The 25,224-nt window shown below is 36.4% G+C and overlaps 1 protein-coding gene across 1 annotated transcript; it reads left to right on the forward strand.

Moving 5' to 3' along the window:
• The first annotated feature begins 1,787 nt into the window (after positions 1 to 1,787).
• On the forward strand, positions 1,788 to 24,092 carry LOC120339529 (solute carrier organic anion transporter family member 5A1-like). Its single transcript, XM_078116307.1, has 16 exons — positions 1,788 to 1,998; positions 2,619 to 2,787; positions 4,128 to 4,273; positions 7,440 to 7,588; positions 8,441 to 8,576; positions 12,723 to 12,852; positions 13,887 to 13,985; positions 14,493 to 14,632; positions 15,506 to 15,670; positions 16,349 to 16,523; positions 17,241 to 17,373; positions 17,870 to 17,998; positions 19,103 to 19,211; positions 20,294 to 20,397; positions 20,883 to 21,141; positions 21,511 to 24,092. The coding sequence occupies exons 1-16, from the start codon at positions 1,887 to 1,889 to the stop codon at positions 21,867 to 21,869; spliced, it is 2,514 nt and encodes an 837-aa protein (XP_077972433.1). The 5' UTR covers positions 1,788 to 1,886; the 3' UTR covers positions 21,870 to 24,092.
• Positions 24,093 to 25,224: the final 1,132 nt, after the last annotated feature.

Below are 25,224 nucleotides of genomic sequence, written 5' to 3' on the forward strand. Positions count from 1 at the left end.
TCTCGTACTATATTTTTGTGACTTTCGCTTCGCCAAAGGCTCCAGACACACAGGCGCTGATTTGGGGAGCGATTGTCATTTTAGTAGTGTTTGTTTTTTTAAAAGACAGATTCATGACTACCAATATAACTTGATAGGACATTGGGTAAGCAAGCGGTAACCGCATAAAGTATTATCAAACCGCTATGTTGTAGCTTAGCCTTTGCCCTGGTGTATTTTTTAACGTATTTTGATAGGTTCGGGTGAACAGTCGTGATTTACCAATTGAATTTTCAGGTGATTCTGAAGAATGGCTGAGTTTTTAAACTTTCCATAATAGGCTTGAACTTGGCAATGCATGTGACTAAACATTCGCGCTTCTATTCGCAATATTGTTAATAGCTAAGAAAAACTATGTTTGCGTGTGGTTTGTTTTATAAATTTGTTGGCGACAATTACATTTTACACAAACTCTTTGTTTGCTCAATCAAGCAGCGGCTGGTAAAATATTATCCAAAATTCTGATATGTCGACATATCCGATGGAATCTACGTCTTCTATTCATGCGAAAGTAATTTTTGATGAAAATTTCCAGAAGGGAAAGTTCTTCCAACCTGCCAGGCTAGCAAATATATCTACGGAAGGTGAATAATATGCTCGTTCAGCTAAAGGTAAATTAAACTGGTATTTCAATGCGCGTATAGGGCAGACACTGCAGAAATGAACAGTAAAATGCGAATCATTTCCCCAATGAATGTCGTGTTTGTGGACATTTGAAACGTCGGCAAAATATTCCACCGTATGAGTAAATTAGTCACCTCCAGTTGACATATGGTGTAGTACAGGCTGTTCGTAAGAAACAGAAAATATTTATTTTCACAAAGAATAATTTTTACAAAGTATTTGAAGACATATGTTATATTAAACATATAGATACTCAAAATGCCTTCAGAGCAGTGTCTTGAACCAAGAAGTCCAAGCTCATATAGCAGTTTAATTTGTGGGATGTGTATATCCGCGGGTTCAATATTTATGCGGTACTAAAAACCCTTGGGTTAGAGTTAGTATGGGTTCAAATATCCGTAAAACGAAAAAAAAAAGTTCCATAGGTGCACTAGTATGCAGGTGCAATTGTCGTGGGTTCAAATGTACGTGGGTTTAAATGTAATGGAACCTTGTGGGATATCGTTTCAATTCAATCTATACTGATATTTTATTAGTGAACTCATCTCACCTTTAAATTTTCTGCTTTTCTAGCGACCCTGTATTTTGGCTTTGGTTGAAGATAAGTACGTGTTTCTGTGTACTATATACTGGAATTGAGATAATATATTAAGGCAATGGTTCTCAGCCAGGGTTCCGCAAGCGTACATTCAAATCCGAGAGTCTGTGTTATTGTATATGTTTGTATACTGTTAGGCTTTCCACAGTTAATAAAAACTTGCTAAACTCTAAAGATCATTTTATTATTCGACAGTAACTGCCTTACAAGTGTTGCGCAGGGTTTTCGCGAGCCCCTGGAAAGTTTCACAGGGTTCCGCACCACGAAATATGTGGAAATCCATGTTCAGCGCACATGGCGATGACTAACATTTCTGAAAGTAAACGCGCATTTGAAACGTGAAATTGCCACGGAAGGCAATAATTTTTTTTAACTCCTATTTGATGTTATTACTATAGCTTCTTTAAAGCCATATTTTTAAATCAGAGGTTTTGTGTAGAGATTTGTTCTGACAACTTTAATTTTAGAGAATTTGAATAAATCGTTCAACTACTTTATTTTTTTTATTATATTTATAATTTTATATACAGTTTTAAAAACAGTTTTAACCTAATACCGGTAATACCGATATTTTCCTACGGTTTAACGGTAACTAGATTATAACCGGGTCTGGAGATATTGAGGAATGGAGTTGGATTTACACAATACGAATGGAAATGGACAAGGACCAACTCTTTCAAAACAAGCCAGGGCTGAGATAGCTGGGGCGACTCCAATCCATGGACCGAGTGATCAAGGTGAAGTTTCTGTGTGACGTTTTTCTACTTCCTATCACAGGTTATACAAGCAATCCAGAATACGTAAAAATCTATCATTCTTTACTGATCGCCATTGCGTACCCCATCAATTGCGGTGGAGGCGAGGTGTTTGAATCCCCAGATTTTCAACCCATGACGTCAATATAGTAATGTACAACGTTTCTAACCACAGGGCCGTCGCACCGCTTCAAGCCTCAGTAAATTTATAAGACAGTAAATTTGAAAGTATTGTTAAAATTTTCGGAAAAAATAAGACGTAATAAAGTTCTGCAGTAAATTCAGGGGGTTCAAAATAATATGAAATGGAAAATGACTGGTAATTTCTCCTGCTTGAGAACATATGGCAAGCTTAAAAAATTCAATCGCAGATACAGCATATTCATTAATTTCTTGTAAGTATTAACTTATACCTGAACATATCAACTAAAAATTCAACCCGGAAAAATCTTGCTTCGAAAAAGTTCCACCTGTGGAAAATTCATTTATGAAAAATAATATTCTACCCAGATAAAATTCAAAGCTATGCAAACCCCCCAACTAATGTTTTTTTTTTGAGATTACATAATTCATTGGTTGAATTTCTACATTCATATTTTTAGACAACGATGGATCGGAAACACATTGTGGTTATGGGCCTTGTCATCCGAGGTTTCTGCAAGCACTGGCGACAGCAAAATGGTTTTTAGCGTTTATGTCCATCTACGTTTTACTTCAAAGCCTTCTAGTATCCGGATATACGAGTAGTGTTATTACGACAATCGAAAAAAGGTTGGTGTTGTGATAATATGTTTAGATGAGGATTGAAACAACGAATACAGTTCAGTGAATAATTTACAATAACGAATACATTCTGAAATAATATTTCTAAATATGGAATATCGTAAATGGGGTCATTTTCAGCTGATACATAGGGCTGGGCAATTTCGAATACCTGATGATTTCAGAATCGAATCGAATATTTTTTTCGAATCGAATCTCGAAGATATATAAGATAGGAGATATATAATTGTATGCGACTTTTTTATTGTAATTGGTCTTGTTAAGAAATGAATTACTGAAAACAAAGAATACATCACCAAGAGAGATTGTCGAGCGCTCACATACAATGAGAAACACGTTTTTTCAATAACTCAATACAGAAAATAGTCATATGTCGGAATTGCCTTGAAAAAATATGGCTTCAATAAAAAAAATTAAGCAATTCACCTCGGCAGAAAGAAAAAAAAACAAGATGGCGGCGATTCGAAATTTTGCTCTGAACCGATTCGAATAATTTACTATTCGATTCGAATATTCGATTTGAAATGCCCAGCCCTTATGATACATTTGCACGAATCAATATAAATTTACAAAAAATTGACTGATTAGGCAATACTGTGTTGAGATTATCTTTCTATCCCAACATTATCAACAGTTATTGTAGCTCTTTCACAAATATAGTCATAGCTTATTCGGGTTCGTTTTATTACTTATCGATCTTTAGATCGGTAAGTATGTTGATGGGTATTTGTCTGTTTGTCTGTTAGATGCACGCGATATCTCACGAAGGCGTGGTTGAATCTGCTCCAAATTTTGCATGTGCATTCATCATATCTCGCACCAGAAGCCTATCGATTTTAGATGAATAATGTCGTATAATTAGCGAGTTATTAATTAATTAGTGATGGGACACAAGAAGAGCGCTGTTTTGGGGGATCCCCCAACTTTCGATCGATAAGTCTTCGGTCTCTGACCGATATTCTCGTTTTATTCGTTGTTCATTTAAACATTTTTATACTTCATTTAATACACCTGTAGGGGCCAACAACTAAATAGGTTGTGTCGATAAGTCCATTTGCTATTAAGAGCAAATTGATTCTTTATGAACACTTTATTTTTAAATGGATTTCTGAATTCAGTCTTAGATATTGTATAGACAAGTGTACTTGAGTATATTGAGTGTACTAGTTCCATCACTAATTTTCTGATTTTCTGTTAACAATTTTAAGACTTTACGAACAGCCTGTATTCTCGACTGGATTTCTGAATTCAGTCTCAGATATTCAAGACATGGTTGATTCACCAATCTTCTGGTAGATTTGAAATTACATAATCTCTCCTGTTTACAGGTATGACCTCAGAAGCACCGAATCGGGACTTATCGTATCTAGTTTCGACATAGGGAGCTTACTGGTCGTCGTCTTCATATCGTACTTCGGAGGGAAAGGTCATCGAACGAGATGGGTCGGAATTGGAGCTATTGTCGTAGCAATGGGTAGGTTGGTTTAAACCGGGCTTTTTTGAATCAAGTTAACATACAGTTAAGTCAAACGCTTTAGCCCCGAATTTTTTGTTTTTCTGTTCAAGCAGACTGGATTTTTTAGTCTTTAGTCAGATGAGGGTGAGTCTTTTGTCCGGCACCGCTGTTAACCACAGTCATATAATATAGATTATCATTCCTCGTCATGTCATCATATATTAAATTTATATATTTGCTTCTCTTTGTTTAGTCACAAGCAAAGTAAAAAGCTGAACAAACAGAAAACCCACACGCGGATAATTCTCTTTGTTTCGTAACAAAGCACACAGATTTAAGAGATTACAAAGTTTAATAGTTGTTGACCCGGGGTCCTCGTTATGTAATGGGGTTACTATCGTTCATTTCCCATAAATTTTAACACTATGACTATTAATAAATGAATACAAGCCGATTTTTGGATTAAACAATACTCATAGCTTAGCCAGAACTAATACTGTTCGGTAGTGTCGGAGTCAAAATGTTTAAGACTCCGGACTCTAAACTACGTAGGTTTTAAAGTCTTAGTTCAAATTATTACAAGAGAAAGATGCTTGCTAAACGTTTCGTTTTCTGAATCTCGTTTTCTCGAAGTAGGGACTCATATCGTTGGATATTTTATCATAATATAGTCAGATTTACATTTCTGAATAGATTGGGCTTGGAAGTATGGAATACATAAAAGTCTATTTTACTCTATCGCTACTGAAAACCGAAAAATAAAAATAAAAAAAACGTGCAGGCCGTGCACAATCGATAACGACAATAATAAAAAGCACAGTTCTTGGATTTCCACGAGATACTTTCTGTTTGTAATGTAAAAATGAATGCCCGGAGTCTTGTTTTGAGTAGATAACAAGAGAAAAGTGGTTTGTGGTGAACAAAGAATCGTTCTTATTTACGCATATTTACTACAAACCAGTACAAAGACAATACAAATAATACGAAGCGCAACGTGACGGACTTTGGACCTCCGTTGGGATCTACTATCGTTGCGCGACAAGTCATAAGGATAGAGTCCAGTCGTGCACGGCCGAGTACCGATAATAAATCACACCGCGAAATGACCAACGAGTTGAATCACTGGCAATGCAATTTTATTTAACTATTCAATACCATATATATTCATGAATTGTTTCACGGGCTCGCTTGTAAGATGGATCGGAAATATAAGTTACTCTGGACTAGTATAGATAATCTGTCAAATTAATATTATCAACTTAGTCATTGTCTTCGTTAGTCGCGCAACTTTTTTGTTTTAAAACGAAATTTTAGAAACAGGGAAACTATACTCAACGTAAACGTAATAAAAAAACGCAAAGTATTGAAATTGCAATTCAAGTAGTACAAATGTATTATTCCAGTACTAATTCTTTTTTTGTCATATGAGACGGGTGATTACAGTCTATTTCTCATCAACTATCTATATACGCTTAAAATCCAATATAAACCATCTTATTCAATCGGTCTTACACAACATGTTGCAATAACATTGTTTACAAATTTCGCCATGTCGTCGAAATATTATTAGAATTTCAATGACTATTTACTGTAAATTGCCTCTAGCGAAATGAAACTGTAAAAATTTCCGAAATCGGTACTATTGTTTAGTAGTTATTGTTACATGGAAGTAAAATTATCAGTTGATGGTCTCCTCGTCTTATTGAGATGAACCCTTCAAGTCTCTCATCAATTCGTATTCACTAAGTACAATTGACCACTATATTTTTTTTAGGATTAAACCACTTGCTTCCGAGGAAATGCGCAAAAGATCGAATTTCGGATTTTTTTTAAAAAATGAAAAAACCCTACTAGTTACATAGTATATGAAAATTACTTGCAGGGTATCAATACTGCAAACATTCTCACGACTAATATCATCGACATACTCAAATTGAGTCGTGCCTATTACACCAATAATTTGCTGTAGAACTTTGGTTCCCAAAGTTGATTACCCGGTGGGGCAAAAATTATAAATGAAAGGATATAATCAAGATACCGGTACGATTGAGTTGTTTTGAATACAAGTCCCTATACTGTAATAATAACGTGACAATTGGCGGTAGAACGCAATAAGGTAAAAACATATAGTAGTTAACATTTTTTACTTAAGTTCGGTGGGCCAAATTTAAATCGCTACGCGGGAAGTAATTGGCCTGGGGGCCAGGGTTTGGGAACAACTGCTGTAGATAAATTTAGAAATTGTGTGCGGTTACCAACTCACTTCGTCAACACAAGACCGTGCATTTAAAACGAATGAATGGGTAGCTCTTCATTTGCCCGCTTGGACTGGTAACATCACCAGAGACTATGATTTTCCATATATAATTAGGTGTCTCATTAGCTTCCTTTCCCCCGTGAAAAATTAAAAACTGAAATTCAGTCGTGTTACTGTTTAATCAGTAAAGCTTTATCAAACACATTCTCATAAACGACATGGGCTAGTAGGCGGGTGAGGGGCCGTGGCCACGTAATCAGTTCGGATTTCTTTTCGCTGGATCAACATCAATCGTGTTACAGTATATAGTGCAAGAGTATGCAACAGGCTGCCCGTGGGACACGGCCCGGCCCGCCAAGCCAATTAGTGGGCACTTGTAAACACTCAGATTTTTGCCCGGGGCCTTTATCTCTGTAAGCGATAGCCGCACTTTCTTCTCTTGCTTTTCCTGCAATTTTTTTGTATGGCTCAGCTAGATGTCTTTATTATGACACACCGAAAAAAGTGTTGCACACCCTTGCTGCTATTATTAATATATTGATGTAAATTTCCACCGCATGCTTGCAGGCATAATCATTTCATAATGTTTAGTATTATTCAATACTATATATAGACATGACTAATCACAGTGACAGTTTACCACAAACATACGGTTAGAATTTACTATAATACACACAGATAGGCAGTTACATAATGCGATGCCATTACATGCTATTTATGTTGTTCTATCATACAAGATCAATGATTATTGACTAACTAGTTAAATAACTGTCAGCTGAGGACGATATATAATTCGGTCGTCTTGTTTTCTTTTCCGGGATAAATTTAAATGATATCACTGTCTTATAATATTATTTTCTTTCTTCCTATACCGTTACCAAAATGATAGCACTATCTAATAATAATATTTTCTTTCTTCCTACACAGGGTCGGTTCTGTTTGCAACGCCTCAATTTATAGCAGCACCATATGAGCTACCTGGGACGACAAACTCAAGCCTTAGTCCACACGAGCACCTGTGCAGTTCTAACAAAACAACCAATTCAAGCTCGGACGACCCGCCATGCGAAGCGAAAGTAAGTGTTGTTCTTATTGAATAAGTTACTTGTTTTCTCCGAATCGGGCTCTGTATAAGGAGATGTAAATATGTATAATAAATAATATAGCACAAGTTATAGTGCATGGAATGGTTATTCATATCCGTGCAGTTAGGGATGGCCCAATTTAACGTCAGATAGAAGTATAATGGCCTAATCGTAGCCTCGTGTAGAAATTAGAAAAAATATGACATATTCGTTGAAAAACTGATTCCGTAATTTTAAGAAAATAATACACCATAACGCATTCTGAAGACACGGGGGAGGCATAGCTTAAAAAAGAGGTAGGCTTTTGTTTCAGGATAGTACTTCATCAAAATTAACTGAATTTGCAATAAAACATCGAATTGTGTGATTGCTTGATCATTATATATTGAATTACCGGAATTACCAATGCACTGCGTCATTAGCTTATAGGCTCGGAGTACACTATATATTGATCCGTGGCCAACTTTCATACATCGGAGCGTGAGCATATCGGTAGGTTGCGATTAATTGATTTGTGTCAAGCTCTATAGATCTGTACGCCAAGCAGCTGCTTATACCGGGCTTAAACTTATGGCTCTCACTCCATATGTATGTTTATAAACACAGATTTTGCACGCTTTCTCCGTGACAGCCTCATTCTGAAGCTGGATTTTAGTGACAAACGAGGGATATTTTGCACAAATCTTCCACCACTAATGCAAAAATGTCAAATTTGAGAAAATCACCTCGCGATTTTTAAAATGACAAATTATTAAATATCCAGTTCGGGTATGAAATGATTTGAAAATTTGAATTTTCAGCGCAATCTGCATTTTCGTCCATGAACTTTGATATATTTTGCAGGAAGCAAGTTCGTTGTATATTTGTCTATTCGTGATATCAAACATGATAATCGGAATCGGATCAACTCCGATATATACATTAGGTACTACGTATCTATATGACAATGCACCAAGAGAAGACTCATCGTTATACATAGGTGAGAACAGAGTTTAAACCAGGGCCAAAAACTTGGTACTCCCGTTGTATGTGAACCAAGATGGCGGATACCGGAACGTAGTAAATGTACCAGGTTAGGGCTTGGCCATAATTCCAGGTACTACTACTACGGGAGTCACTTTGCTAGTCCCCGAACACGTAATAGAACTAAAATAAGGAAAATTAGAATAAAACTAACCCTAACCTGGTACACAAACTACGCTCTGGTGTCCGTCACCTTGGTTCAAATACTACGAGAGTAACAAAAATTTTGCCCACCTAGACTGACGGGCCATGTAAGTGTGACGTAAAAGTTACATTTTGCGAACAATATTTACAGTATGACCAAAGAATAAGTGGTAAACAATAAGCCTCGTGCCAAAACTAAATTTAATCGCAATCTCAACAAATTCCTTGAGCTATTTTAGCCAAACCATCAAAATTTGGTTTTAGTTTGGTTGTGACAGCATAAAGCTGCGAGCTTGAATCACCCAACGGGCCGGATTTGGCCCGCGGGCCGTGGTTTGTCCATGCCAGGATAAGAATGTTCGATTCCAATTTACACCTTTTGCTATATATATAATCGTGAACCCGCCTAGTACGGTAAGAATGTTTCGTCTGGAAATCTTAAGCAGGTACAGTAGTTCGATTCATTGAACATCATTAATCAACATTGTCTGTAAGTGGCTGTTCTATGTCGGTGATAACTCGTCGGTATGTACTCACAACATTTTTTTTTGAATAAATTCAAGTTCTATTCGCCGATTTACAACCAGTCTGAATAGCAAAGCCAACAACATAGGATATTATACTGAGCAGATTTCAAGTTGACATTTTAAATAAGAACCCGATTCTTTCCTTGAGCAGATGCCGCTTGATTTATGTAACAGTCCGTTATCATTGGTCATATGCCACATGTCTACAATTTGAATACAAAACTATGTTTTTCTCGGTTCAAATTAAAGCTCCAATCGACCAGAAAAAGACTGACTTAAAAACACAACAACATAGGAAGGGATCATCCGGGTTTCGATAATAGCAGTGTTATGGATTAACATTAAGATTGAAAAGTCTAACATATTTTTGAAATTAATCAAAAACGGGTGTTTTGAAGGCAATGAGTCACACGTGCATTAATTCACCCCCAGAATCAAAAAACAAAAATTTAAATATCCAATCAACATGCCCCACGTCATCTAGTTGTGGTCGTCAGTTTTTATCGGTCTCGGAAGAAAATTAGCATCAATATATTTACCATTGGATTAAAAAATCGTTTTAAGCGGCAAAATGTGGCTTCATTTCAGGGTACACATTTTGTTATTGTCCCATCCTAATTTTATGATCTGTTTTTTTTTTCATTCTGGATATCTTAGGTAAAGTTAACGTATTAGTCTCTCATTGCCCCACCGTTATTATTTAGTTTATTTTGTTTATCTTAGAATTTAGATCTAATGATTGAAAAATAAAAAGAAAACGATCACACAATTAGTGGGTAATTATTACATGGGTAGTAGTAACAGGATAGTAACCACTTTACTTTTATGTACTCTTTTTCTCAGTTGAGAGTTTCCCGTTATTTTTCGTTGTTCCGAATCGCTGCTTCAGTCAATTTAAAAGCATATTATCATACTTCAAATTGTTCACCAGTCACGTTTCGCGCCGAACAGATGCCACATTAAGATATGCCGGTTGGGTAAACAAATAATTGTCCGCGACGGAATGATGAAAATTTAAGTTACGAAAGACGGAAACTACAACCGTTCGTCGACAAGAATATATAAATTTTTGAAAATATAAAGTCTTCCACCAGAAATTTGAAAACTAGCTCCCTTACATATCGTTGTTAAAAGGTACCACAGATAATTGAGAACATTTTTACGCGCAATGTAAAGGCGACTCTGGCTTAATCAAAATGATATTAATGATCGCTGTTCCACTTTTGAGAAAATGTAATGTAAATAGTAAAACAACGGTAGCCAAGTGAAAAATGGCGCAAAATCATTAGCCCAGGCCAGGCCGTGTTGAGTCGCGTGTGGCTCAAACAAAGCTTATACGTTAATAAAAACGTATATATATATAATGCTAATGTGCACTCGGTTTCCGCTGATACGGCACAAAGTAAGGCGACGCCGGCTGACGCTCCGTGAAATTACGTTCATCAAAGCGCATACCTGCAGTTAAAAATACATTTAAGCTGCCGAATAAGTGAAGGTAAATGTCGAAGGGGCTTGACTATGTTGGATGATCAAAGTCATATGCGACGGCCAGGGCTGGTAATTGCAAACCGGTCAACCGTTTTATATGGTTAACGGTTAGGTTAACTGTCATAACCCCAGCAATTTCCAATGTAAATTCCTCTAATAAATTTAAATTTTTACGTATTTATATCTCATGCGTTCAATTCATAATATCATTATTATTATTAATTGAGAAGGCAACACGTAAAAAATATTAGTGCAACTAACTAAAAATGCTTTTTATTGAATCGTATCGTAACCAGCTGATTTTCACGGTCAAGTTTGACTGGTTAACGGTCAAGTGTTTCACTGAAATTGCCAGCCCTGTTTCGTTGGTCAGCGGCCTTCTGGCCCAACTAGATAATCATATTAATATTACGGCTTTTTTTTTTTTTTGAAGAAAATTTTAAGTGAAATTACAGGTGACCATTAAAATTAGGAAAGATGCTGAAACTATATACACTCATGATGGTTCATTATCATGATGTTCAATTATTCACGTCTTCCGTCCCAACAAGGCCCCGTGATTCGAAATTTCCCCCTTCAAATGTAATTCCGTATCAATTTTAAGCTTTTATTGAGTATGATCTAATCTATTTTCAGCTCATGCATTGCCGTGGTTAAATTTACGAGTGACCTTTAGACCAGGAAGTAATTGATTTCCGTTATTACTGTATTATATACGGTATATTGTGACTGTAATAACACTCTGCAAAAAATCGAAAATTTCAATGGCAATTTACTAGTCGTTTATCAAAAACTGAGAATACTGAGTTGTTGTTTCAAATAAAACTGTCAATGTTACAGATTCTTTAGTGCAGTCAGTCGGTCATTCGTCTATTCAATACCCTGGATCTGTATCTGGCCGCTGAAACAAGGTTAATTAGGTTGCTGTAATTTTTTATAGAGTAACTCAGATTGCAATTAATAATCGCGTAATCGTAACGTGGATCGTAACACGGTCGTTCACCCCTAAATGATAACATTACCTACATGTTTATCGAGCGCCTCGTCGACGAACCGTTTGTTGACAGACAATAATTATTTCAGCCGCAACCTCCCCATCGCAAAGGTTTGTTTATTAATCATGGTTATGTGGTGATATCAATCGCGAGATGACACCGCGTTTGGAAGAATTTCACAATACACAAAGATGACCTTTATTCAGTTTTCTTTGTATTATTATCGTCTTTCTGATGCCGATAATTCGAGTCGAAACTTTGAGCTCTCCTGAAATTCAACCTTCATCATTCAGCAAAAGGTTCAGCAAAACTCTCACAAACACATTAGTTCTTAGTCTAATTTTTCTTTCACCAAAGATCGAAGTCGGATGTCATTAACCATAGATTGAAGTCGGATTTAAATAGGAAAGACGAAGGAAAGATACTAAGTATCCTCCTGTGTGCCTGTTCACATAACAGACACACAAACCGATTTTCAAAATGTCGCACATCCTGTTTAACTAGCCCGGTCCCAGAAAAAGTGTCGTCGGTTTATTACGCATACGTATTTCGCATGAACACTGTTCCCCCTGTATGCTTATTCACATAACAAACATACAAAGCGATTTTCAAAATGTCACACATCCTCTTTAACTAGCTTGGTCCCAGAAAGAGCGTCGGTAGATTTTTTAGGCATACGTATTTCGCCTGAACACTGCGTCTAATGTATGCTTATTCACATAACAGACATACAAACCGATTTTCAAAATGTCGCACATCCTGTTTAACTAGCTTGGCCTCAGAAAGAGGTCGCTTTTTACCCACACGCACTTCGTCCCGAATACGGCTCTGCACAAGCAACCACTGCCAGACTTCTACAGTTTGAAAGGATTGGAATCTTTCCAACACTAGCAACATGTACTATTCTATAGTCTTAAAGATTTAATATCCATTTGTATTTTACTTTAGCTATCATGTATCTAATGGGAGCGATTGGACCTGCGCTCGGATACGTAGTCGGAGGAGCGTTGATCAATTTTTACGTCGATCCGTGGATGGAAGGAGTTCCTTCAGACGATCCTAGATTCATCGGGGCCTGGTGAGCTTGTTTGAAGTTTGGAATTTCATTGGAATCAATAGCTCAGTGGTTCTCAAACTTTTTAAGCCACGCCCCCTTTTTAGAACTCCAAGTCACGCTCCCCACCTAAGAAATACTAGCTAACAATAAGCTACAAATAACAGATATAGTATAGCGAAAGTATTTTATTTGAAAAACACTTTGAAAATTCGGGGATCGAACGTAAATATCCAAAATGAGGCGGGCAAGATCTAATCTAACAATTTAACAAATATTTTTATTTTTAACAAGCTTCACGCCTTCTCAAAAAATTGTCTACGCACCCTTGTAGGGCGCACCCCACCATTTAAGAACCACTCTGATATAGAGAAATGAAGAGTTAGTATTATAAGGTCACGAAGACTAACAACTCCTTCACACTGTACAGACTCAGAATGATCATAAAATATCGTATCACTAATTAATAAATCAAAAGTGCACTACTGAATAACTATGAAATCGTATTCACCACACACGCGTTAATAGTTGATTATCCGATATTTCTCAAAAAGCCATGCAAGTCAATGGGTATGTTAATTCCTCGACTAAGTTACTGTTTTTTTATATTTTCTCCAATAGTGGCGAATATTTGATAAAACGCCAAGACGAAGAATGCTTGGTGATATATTTTGTTAACATTATGCCGAATGAATTAAAAACCGAATTGATTCGGTACTGGTAATATTTGACATAATGTTAACTCTCGATTTCTCAAATAATTTAGACAAACTGCCATTTTGAAAAACTCCACATTACGAAAGTTAAAGTTGTTGAAAATGGACACTGACTTCTGCATATTACGAATTAAAAATCAGCTAATTAGGAATATATTCTATATTCAGAAATCTTATATTAAGAGAATTAATAGGGTAATTAATGGGTATTTGGCGCCCCATCTGACGACATTTTTTTTAGTGGCGCCTTCACCAACTTCCCTGTTGTCGCGTGATTCAAATACATTTTCAGGATGTGTGCAAAATTTTATTATTCATTTATTGAATGTGATTAATATACAGGTGGTCTGGATATATTCTCTGTGGAATATTAATCGTCATTTCATCGATACCTATACTTGGATATCCAAGAAAGCTTCCGAAACCAAAAGCAAACATAAGGTAACTGATCCGAGATATTGTATTTTTCATTATGACAGGCATTATAATGACGGAGCAGCCAATATTTTCGTTAAGATGGGCGACAAAGCACTCCGTTTTGTAAAATATTGGAAGCCTTCGTGAGTATCCCCTACCAAGATTAGTCACACAATTTGATACTAATGTGATACTAATATCTTATAGTTTAATACTTGAACTACAATCTCATTTCCAAGTTCTACAAAAAATCCCTTCTTAGCAGTTGTTCATTATTACCAGGTTTCTGAACGTCCTTTTCTGGGCACGTACGCATGTATATTTGAAAAACTGAATCGTAAGTCGTAATAAGATATAATATGAAGCGCTATCAATCTCGTCTTAAAAATTTGCGTTTGCTTTTGCGTATTTGGTGACAATAATTTGAATTTCTCTCCAGTCTGGTTCGTGTCAGTATAATGCACTCACGAAAGTTATAGATCAAAATTTTGAAAATCAAACCAAACCATTGGGCTGTCTTTAACTTTACAGTGACGGCGCTTCAGTGGGAAACCAGACACCGGGAACGCCAGTTACCACTGTCACCGTATCCGACGACGAAGAAGCACCTCCACAGAATGACGGGATGAATCCGATGGATGCCTCAATGAATTTCGGGAAGAACATTAAAGGTTTGTTTAGTTTGAACTAGATTCAGATTGTACAAATCATTACTTATCGATCTTTAGATCGGTAAGTATGTTGATAGGTATTTGTTACTTATCGATCTTTAGATCGGTAAGTATGTTGATAGGTATTTGTCTGTCTGTTAGATGCATGTGATATCTCACGAAGGCGTGGTTGAATCTGCTCCAAATTTTGCATGTGTATTCATCATATCTCGGATCAGAAGCCTATTGATTTTGGATGAATTATGTCGTATAATTAGCGAGTTATTAATCAATTAGTGATGGGACACGCGGTGTCACTATAGAGTCATGAATCGAAACCGCAGTTTCGATCGATAAGTCTTCGATCTCCTAACGATATTCTCGTTTAATTTTTGGAGAGCTAGATGTGATACGTAATCTTCGTCAGGATGGCGCAAGGACAACGGGAATTGCTCTCTTGTTACATTTAATTATCCCGCACCGCGGTACTAACGGATGTATTATTGCCGTAGTATTGCAAATGTTGAAGAGTTTTTGTGGCTGATTCAAAGAAATTTCTTGTTAATTAATTTTGAATCTCAAACTTTTCAATCTCAAACTAATTGCTCAATCTGAAACGCTTTTATTCGAATAATGCACACTCTTGGATGGAGTTATAAATTGAAAAAACTTATATTGTTTGAATAAACAAACTTCAGGGCAAAACTATCAATATACGATTTAGGTCTAAGTGCCTGACTCATTCAACATCATTTACTGCCATTACCTATGCTAACATAAAATACTCTCAATATGCATTGCATACACCCCTACATTAACGTAAATAATATTTCCACTGGGTATATCGTACATTAAACATCTAAATAAACTCAAAATTATGTTTATTATTTTTAGATCTTCCGCGGGCGTTTTTCTCTCTACTAAGCAATCCTATATTTCTATGCATTACTGTCACTGCTACGTTAGAGTTCTCAATAGTTACTGCATTCCTGACTTTCGTTCCGAAGTATCTGCAAAATCAGTTTGGGGTCGACCCTTCACAGGCGAGCATATATACCGGTGAGTGGGAAATAGTTATATTGATACTCCAATGTAGATTTGGATCTATCACGGTACAGCGAATAACGCTCTTGATTTTGGGTTTTCACACAAACGGAATATGCTAATGTTGAACCGGAAGATTCATACTGAATTGTTATTCGCAAAATTAATAACATTGTATAGCCCAAAGTATACAACATACAGTAGCAGTGCCCATGATAGAAGGACTGTATTATTGACGAGTGACCTAGCGATCGAGGCGTGAATTAAATATATATGCGCATACCCCTCGTAGGGAGATCAGAAAATAGGGTGAAAGATTTATTTTATATGCCCTTTATGATCCCTTTATGACTTCCTGGGACTCATTTGACGTCCCGTACCAAAGACGCACACTTAACTTGTACATGTACTGATGTCATATTATCCGATATCAAATTTGCTATAATTATGGTAGCCTATCGATGTATTTCAGATATTAGCAGAAATATTAATTTTTAGAAACAATTCATCTAATTTTTTAGTTTATCTGTATTTTAGACGCTCTATTCTATTGGTATCCTAGGACCTAGATATATATTTCTCACTTCAATAAGGTTTCCTTCAGTTATACAGTAGAATTAATTTTTATCAAAAACTGAATAAACGATATATCAGAGCTAACTCAAAAGGTTCAATTACTAAACTATGTTTCAGGCGTTGTTCTGGTACCGAGTGCAGGCGGTGGAATCATGCTTGGGGGATATGTAGTAAAAAGACTTCGTTTGAACATGACTGGATGTGCAAAGGTGGCGCTCGTGAGCAATATAATAGCGATACTGCTGTTCGTAACCGTGTTTCTGATATTCTGCCCCACAACGGACATTATTGGGTAGGTTAATATGAGATTTTTCACACCTTTACTGCTAAGTAATTCGATTTTCATACATACAGTAACTGCTTTATGAGCTTGGCAGGCAATCAATTATTTTATGTTGAGCACAGCCAGTGGTCTAGATTTTTGGAACGGGTTCTCGCGCAAACAATAGGTTCCGTCTTTTCAGAAAATATATATTTATGCCACTGCTTAAATTGCATTAACATAAATTTAATACATAACTTTGGAAACTTGAAATATAACTGTTAACTGTAGTGCACGTAATTCATCTGCTGCGGTCATCCAAAAACAAAACAAGAATGCTGGACTCCTCGCCGTCGTAGGGTGGTAGGTGGTTCACGTAACCGCTGGTCGGTTACGGCTTCCTCCACCATCAAGTCCATGAAGATTGCGATGAGTGATGACAAACACACACTTATTGAGCAATCTTTTTGAACTAGTAACCGTTTTATCAGCCATTAAGTTTCTTTGACTACGTGAAACACGAAATATTCAGAGAAAGACTCAGGGCTTCAAAACATAAAAGCTACGCACAGAATGTCTAATGTCAATGTATTGTTCATTGTGTAGCTGTAGATATTTCAATGAAAATTTGGGGAAATACATAATTTTGTTCAGTTGTAAATTTTAAATTAACTTCTGTAGTGGTTTCCTTACATAAATAATTTTAATTTAGCAAAAAAGCCTAAACAGTATATATCAATTTTGCAGGATAAATGGTCAGACATGCGGAGAATGCTTATGTGGAACAACAGCTTACGAACCAATATGTTTCTCAGATGTAACCTATTACAATCCATGCTTGGCGGGGTGTACTGATGTCGTTTACTCCAATGATTCACAGGTAATAAATGAGCTAGAGATCACTTAATCACTTGGAGTCGTTCTCCAAATTTCCTTTCGCTTTAAAGGCAAGCAATATGATTTAACGTCCAAATTAGATTTCATGCAAAACAATTTGCTTGCGTTTCAATAAACTTAACCGGTCACCCGCATTCGATCGTGCATGATGAACATTGATTTTCGAGTGTGAAATATAGCATATTTCACGATTTTCTCCCAAAACACAAATCTTACAAACTCAACTTTGAATAGAATTATTTCCTCTTTGTTTTACATAAAAATATGAATTTAGTATATAGTAAAAGGGCTAACCCATAAATTATGGAAAAAAATAAAAGTTACAACACTTTCATGAAAATATCCAAGCGCCTTTATCTACCTTTGCACAAATTTATTTCCAATGAATTTGGTTCTGCAAAAATGGAACTTGATATACCAGTAAGTCGATTGTGAGGCAGATTGTGTTCGAAATTTTAATGCTTGTTTTTGTTATTCAGGCATCAGCGATAGAATACCTCAACTGTTCGTGCAGTTCAACTGCTAAAGTCGGAATCCCGGGAATGTGCGAGAGAGACTGCACAGGATATTTCATCCCTTTCATGGCGTGCTTGTTTCTGGTGACAATGGTGAGTTATAATTTATTCAAGTACCGTAATTTACAGAACACAACCTTTTCTCGAAAATCGACCATGCGCTGTATAACCCGATGCGCCTATTACAGTGGTTCTCTAAGTTGATTAACCGGGCCGTAATTGGCCCGCAGTTTGGGTACCACTGGCCTGCTGTATGAATCAGGTAGTGCTTTTATGCTTTATTGCAGGGGTGGGCAACATACGGCCCGCTGACTGTACATCAGTACACTATGACATTACATTATTACACTTTTAGTACATTATGATAAATTTATTTGTTGTTTTTGGTCTCTATTTTTTTAGTAGTTTAAACTTTACTCGAAACGCGAATTATAATTTTCTTCCTTGCATTAGCGAATGAATATGTGATTAAGATATTGAATACTATTCATGTTATAATCCGGCCCGCCGAGAACTTCATTTTCCCACTTCTGGCCCGCCGACTAGAGAAGTTGCCCACTCGTGATTGCATACTCTCAAAACATGTACCGGCGGTAGTGCTTTATAAATGGTTGCGTCTGATAACCTGGTGAGCCTTATTTACGAATACAGTAGTTACAATCTAAACAATTTATTTACAATGGGCATTAGAATACTTTGCGCCTTATGGTTCGTTGAATTCAATATCTGTTATATATGTATGTTTACACACCGACAATTCTTCTTGAGTCCATTTTTTCCTTTTGGACATGAAGTTCCAATTGGGAACACGTTGGGTATATGAGGATATATTAGAATGACCGCTGACATTACTGAAGTGTATGATAATAAAGCTTCAATGGGTCAAGACAAACTCGCTACAATCGACAAATCTTAGCGACGGCTAATTTAACATCGGTGGCCATATTTGGCAGTAATAAACTGACACGGATTTTGGGATATTCCAGAAGAAAAAAAACTGTGCTATGTAACTCTTGGTATTTTGCGACTTAGCTCCAGCCACGAGAGAGAGAGAGTTTATTTTACTTGTTTCAAACCACTAAAGACACAATATATGCATATTCATTTAAATAAACAGATGCTTTCTTCTCTGTACAATGAGCCATACAGACGATATTTCCTGACAAATTAACTAATCTAAAGTTGATATTTTTTTAGGCCACTGCAAGTGCCCAGACACCTGCATTAATGGTCACTCTACGATGCGTCAAAAATGACGAACGACCTTTTGCAATGGGACTTCAATTCGTGTTCTTCAGAGCGCTTGGTGAGTTTATGCGATCTTAAAATTAGAATAAAATGTTTCCTCTCTTGATATCTAGTTTATTTGGAGGCATGATGTTGTTGAATTTCGGATTCGTAAAATGAAATCATAACAGAAAAGCTTTGTGCCGATGGCAGTCAAAACTTGCGGTTTCACTGATATTGGGTTATGTTTTCAAATCCTCTGACACTGAAAAGAAATTTTTGTCAGCTTGAAATATGAGGAGACAATCATGATCGATTATAGGCCACTGGGTCTGGCTTAAAAGAAATCCACGACCTTTTTTCTGACAGGGTTAAGTTTAGGGTTACAATTCAAACTTTTCTTTGCTCGCGGCCTACTAAACAAATAAGAAATATTTTGCAGCACACTTGTAAGAACAAAGTTAGCTGTAAGTAAATTTATTCTGCGAATGTGAATGCGACGTATGTGTCTGTTTTGAGAAACAATTGGAACCTGGTTCCGTCGCTTCCTCTTTAGCTTTTAATTTCAGTCAGAGCAGAAAGTTCGTGTTCACCAATGATTGAATAGATTTTACAAGCAGTTAGCCAAAACTCGTCCAAACTTGCTATCCTGTTAGCCTAACTCAACGCGCGAGTCAACAACCGACATGGTGGAAGGAGGACGTCCTTTTTGAAAATACATTGTAACATAACAATAATAACGTGACAATCACCCTTACTACAATGACAAGCAGTTGCAATACATTAATATTATCAGTTTAATAATGAATAGTGCGCACTCAAGTCTGACAAGCTTGCCGTTGCATTTATGTCTATGCTTTATTTTCTGAAATTCCAAAAAGCTGCGCGGCAGGCACACTTGAAAATCTCTCACGGCACACTAGTATGCCGCGGAACACAGTTTGAGGAACGCTTTACATCCAAATAGTTGACGGCGAAATAGAAAACACTGATCTTAAATATGTCAAACCATTTTTTGGTTGGTACGTTCAAAACAATTACCTACAGCAAATAGAACTTGTCCTGAAACTATATTATGCGCTCATCCATAGCATCCGAAAATATTACTGTAATATTCACAATATTCAATTACATAAAAACTCGGTGATATTGTATTTTCAGCATACATTCCAGCACCCATATACTTTGGCGCAGCCATAGACAGAGCTTGCCTCATCTGGAGAGGATCGTCAAACGGATGTGAACAAGGCGAGGGAGCTTGCCAGGTGAGCATTCAATTTTACTACCATTTTACAATGTGCTTTACAGACTTTACAGACAAAAATCATTTCACTAGATGGGCTTATTGTCTTATTGTGATAACTGGCGGCAACAACTGGATTTGTCAGGTAAGAACGGGCTTAAGAACTGTGATTTACGATTCAGAAATGATAGTAAAATCGCATGAGGAGAAAGGGATATTATAATATGCCTCGTATGCTTAGATTTCGATAGATTTCATCTCGTGTCAATGGCTAACTCTTAGATTCGCTCATTGTGCTAAGTGTCTACCAACTCATTGATAGTTACTTTGTTCTACAGGGAGCAGTAGAGAGCTTCATTTCTTCACATGATAATTGCCGAATATAAACAGTATCTCATCATAAAAATGGGGGGCTTTTACGATGATGCTTGACTGCTGGACTAACAAACAAGCGGCGGTACCCTGAACATAAAATGCTAAGATAACTCTACTTTTATTTCTCAACAGGTTTACGATTCCAGTCTGTTTCGTTACATCTACTTCGGTCTTGCAGTTTCGCTCAAATTTACTGCCGGTCTATTCGTACTCCTAACATGGGCATTGTGTCGAAGAGAGTATACCAAGCATGACCATACCACCAAGTATAGAAAAGAGCGCCAGAAGAAAAAGCACAACAAAGATCGCAAAGCAAATGGCACTAAGGGAAGTCAAGGATCGAATACATATGGTGCTGTGTATGGAAGATCTCAAGTAGACAATATGGGAAGTAAGTGAAGCTGTTGCATTAATTTCAATAAATAACGTTTTTTTTAAATGAATTAGACTGCTCCATTGACTGCCTGCCCTTGTTCCACCTAAAAGATATTTTGTTATTACGCTCGTTCTTGTAAATTGCAACTCCGCAGGTTTCTAACGAAATTCCTGGAAGTTTGTACTTGATAAGTTTCGCAATCTTGAATTTCCTGCGCCTCTTATTTACTGATGTACGCAGCAAGCTAATGCATCAGTAATTTATTGATAAGTTTACTAGTCGAGGGCTCAGGTAAGGACCACTTTAATAGAAAACTTGCATAAATGGACAAAAAATAGTTGTACGTTCAAAAATAATGTCACTGTCATTTCTCGTTATTATCAGGTGCGGCACTTCCAGGAATCGAAGAAGGAGAGTATTCTGGCGGAGGGAGCCAAAGAGCAAGTATAAATAACAACAACTCGACGAAAAGCCGACCGTCCTCGGTTCCTGCTTCCATAGACATCTTACATAACAGTACTCTGACGAACATTGTTTCAAGTAGCGAAAGCGAGAGTTCTATGGGTAGTGGTGGGAGTCAAAAACCGCTTATGTCAAGCAGAGGAGCAAAGTCTAGGCCTATTGACCCTGTCAGATCAACAACACCAGGGCTGAGTGCGAGCGATCTTGAACTAAAAGTCGTGCCTGAAAGCCATTTCGATTATAATATGCAAAACTTAGACGTCACCGATGTTGCTTTATGAAGCAGTTAGTTGTTATTTAAATTTTTATACAAAGTGTTAAAAACACTGTTCCTTTATAATCTATGCTTATTTACTCTCACCACGCAGTTTTGCGTGATTATGCCTTCCGGTTTCATGAAGTCGTCCAGATGTCTGTAATTGTGATATATGATATGCTGCTGCCCAATTCTAGTAGAGTTTCAATTAACTCTAGAATTAAAAAAGAAAAGAAAATGAAGCATTTTTGAAGCGCCATCAAATTACTTCTTACTTGTTTACATACCCTCGTGTATTTACATTTGACCCCGAAAAGCATCCACTGGTATGTACAGAGCTATCGTAGGTCGTAGAAATGGTGATAGGAAACAAAAAGTAAGACTTTTTATTACGCTACCATATGAATACTTTTTTTTTTCTTTATCCACATACAACGCGTATTTGTACGCAAAACCACTGATACGAACAAAGCTATCTCGACTATTGTTCATCTGAGATACTAATACCTCGATCAGTCGAAATATTACAGAAATAAATTTCAAAAGTTTCCAAAATTACAGTTATTTGTGAGCTGTCAGATCTGAATGCAAGCGGATAGTGATCTCTTGAAAAATGCAATTTAAAATTTCCATTACTATTCATGTAACGCTGACAATCGGTAATTTTATATGTAATTTTTCATTCTTTTCTCAATTTTATTTATATACGATTGTTAATGCAAGAAACTATGATATTATTAATCAATCTATGTATTTTATGTCTCTTTTTAATGATTTATTTCTACCTCAAATATGTGGAATAAGTATGCACGACGAAGATAGCTACACGTCCAATGTGTCCCACAGCAAGAATTTGCAGCAGAATGACGCATAAGCCAGATCTTACCAAATTGCATGAAAGTGATTGAAACTAGTGCAAGCAAAAACGAACCATTTGAAAAAACGCGAGTACCGTGAAACTATATTCTCTTTTATCTACACCTGTATTTACTAACTGCACGTTAAAAAACCTAATATTTCATTCCTCGCAATAGCTAGGGCAATTTTTAATATGTCGTGCTTTCAACCCTCGTATGTACATGCTATTTTTTGAAACATCAGCTCGCAATTGTCTGGCTAATTTATTACACTCTGCGTGAGATGGTGGGAATTGGACTAAATTCACATTCAAGAATAATTGGCCCCGTGTGTGTGTCGGGATATTAAAACGTTTCCAAATCTTCGTCGTGCGCATTCTATTTAAACATAATTTTTGCATTAATTTTTATGCGTTGTCATATTTGAGAATAAAATGTCATAACTTTATTTCGGGCCGCCAAAAAATCGAGATATCATAAAATATATTTAGACTAAACATAGTGGAATGCCATTCACAAGGACAGTGTTAACTTGATTGTAATGGCGTAACAAATTATATAAAACAAACTTTATCCAATTTTTTTGGTGACAGTTTGTATTTAATCTTAAATGGCAACAACTTCGTTCAATAATTTAACTCATACCCATATGATATGTTTAATCTAAGTTTGATAATTGTCTGTAACACTAAATTTAATACAATCTTTATTTTATTCATGTACGCAAGGGATATCGATACATTAACCTATTGTGTTTTATCAAACATAAAATATGATTATTAGGGGCGACAAGTACAAAACTATCCCCATGCCATATCTAGCACACAGGATGTACGCCATTTATAGCAACGACTTATCACAATAGTTGACTATTGTTCTTCAACTCATGCTAGGTTCGAACTCACACATGTCCTATCCTAAAAGTATGTCTTGTTTAATCAGACAGACATATTAAAACAGACCAGTAGCAATGACCTATTATTACTGTTTGAGCTTAATGTCTTACAACCTATTTTGGGGCTCAGACAGAAGAGCATTTGTTGTTTTTGCGCCTGAATTTCCAAGTTACTCAGGATTGCATCTAAATATCGTTAATATATTTAAATATTAATCCATAATATTACTATATTACGCCTACTGTTTAGCATTCCACAGTGCAATGAAAAATGTACCGGTTTGATATTGGAGTGCATGCGAACAAGTATCGGTATTTCCAGAGTTAATGGCAGAGCGAGATTGCGTTTATATAACGATAACCAGTGTGTGTGCAACTCGGTTTTTATGATTTATCGTTTCTTTCCGACTTTTTCGTAATTTCTAATCTGATTTTGTCATTCTTGTATTCATTTTTTGCAATTTTGCACTTTGAATAAAATTTCAATTATTGATTATTGAATAATTATTGAATTATTGAACTGGTTTGACGCTTACATTGAATACATGTTTAACAAGAGCAGACGGTGGATCGATACAACCAACTTGAACCCAGCGCCAGGTATTTCGGGTAATGTTGCTCAATGTCGACTAATGAATGGGCTCCGTGCATAATTATCAGTAAGGAAGTATTCGGAAGTAAATTCACAAACCTAAATTTCATAGTATTTTTCTGAGCGTTGGCCGAACGAGATTATTCTAATATGTCTTAGATTTCGAAGGAGGAGCGAGTATAAACTTCTGCACAACACCGTTAATGCAATCGATAGGTAGACTGCAAAAATACAGATAGTAGCCGAAGATTTTCCGTATTCACTCCAAAATAGAGGAAAACCGTCAGTCTCTCGCCGAGCATCACTTCAGGCTTTACCATTTGCTTCGAAATTTTCAGTGATTGAAGATTATATTTTTTGCTAGAAGGCTATTACCTTTATTTATTTCAAATATTCCGGAGAGTTTTATGGGATTCGTCTTTTTATGTGCTATGTATAAGTAAAAGAAGATTCTAGGGCTGCAGCAAGACTTGAAGACTGAACTGAAAGAACTATAGCAGTCATCTATTACCTCAATTAATGCGAGTTTTAATATACGAATATACGATGTCTCAAAACACGTGCCACATTTCTTCTACTGCTACCAGATGTTGAATAAAATGTTGAGAGGGGGGGGGGGGGGTGAATGTTTAAGTAAACAAATGAAGTGAGATTCGTGTCATGTTACGGGTTAGAATAGATATAAAACTTTGGGAAATATGAAAGGGAAAGGGTTAAAGTAAGATTCATAGTATGTATGTTCTGGGTTAGGACATTTAGATTTACTTTGAAAGAGAATGGGAGTAAGCATTTGAAGTAAGTTTCATACAAATTACAACTAAAACAAGTATGCTAGAGAAACTACATGTGTGGTAAAAATGTGGGCAAGTCAAACGATAGTTTACATTTAGTTCTTAATACATAATGTAAATATTGCGAGCGATATCACATTAATACATATAAGCAAGCCTTTCGAAAAAGCAAACTTACAAAGTGGGATGCAATCTGAAAAACTTTAAAAACACTACTTTGGACACGTGGTCAAAATAAATATTCT

This window comes from Styela clava, chromosome 9, assembly GCF_964204865.1.
Source record: "Styela clava chromosome 9, kaStyClav1.hap1.2, whole genome shotgun sequence".
Taxonomy (NCBI): Eukaryota; Metazoa; Chordata; class Ascidiacea; order Stolidobranchia; family Styelidae; genus Styela; species Styela clava.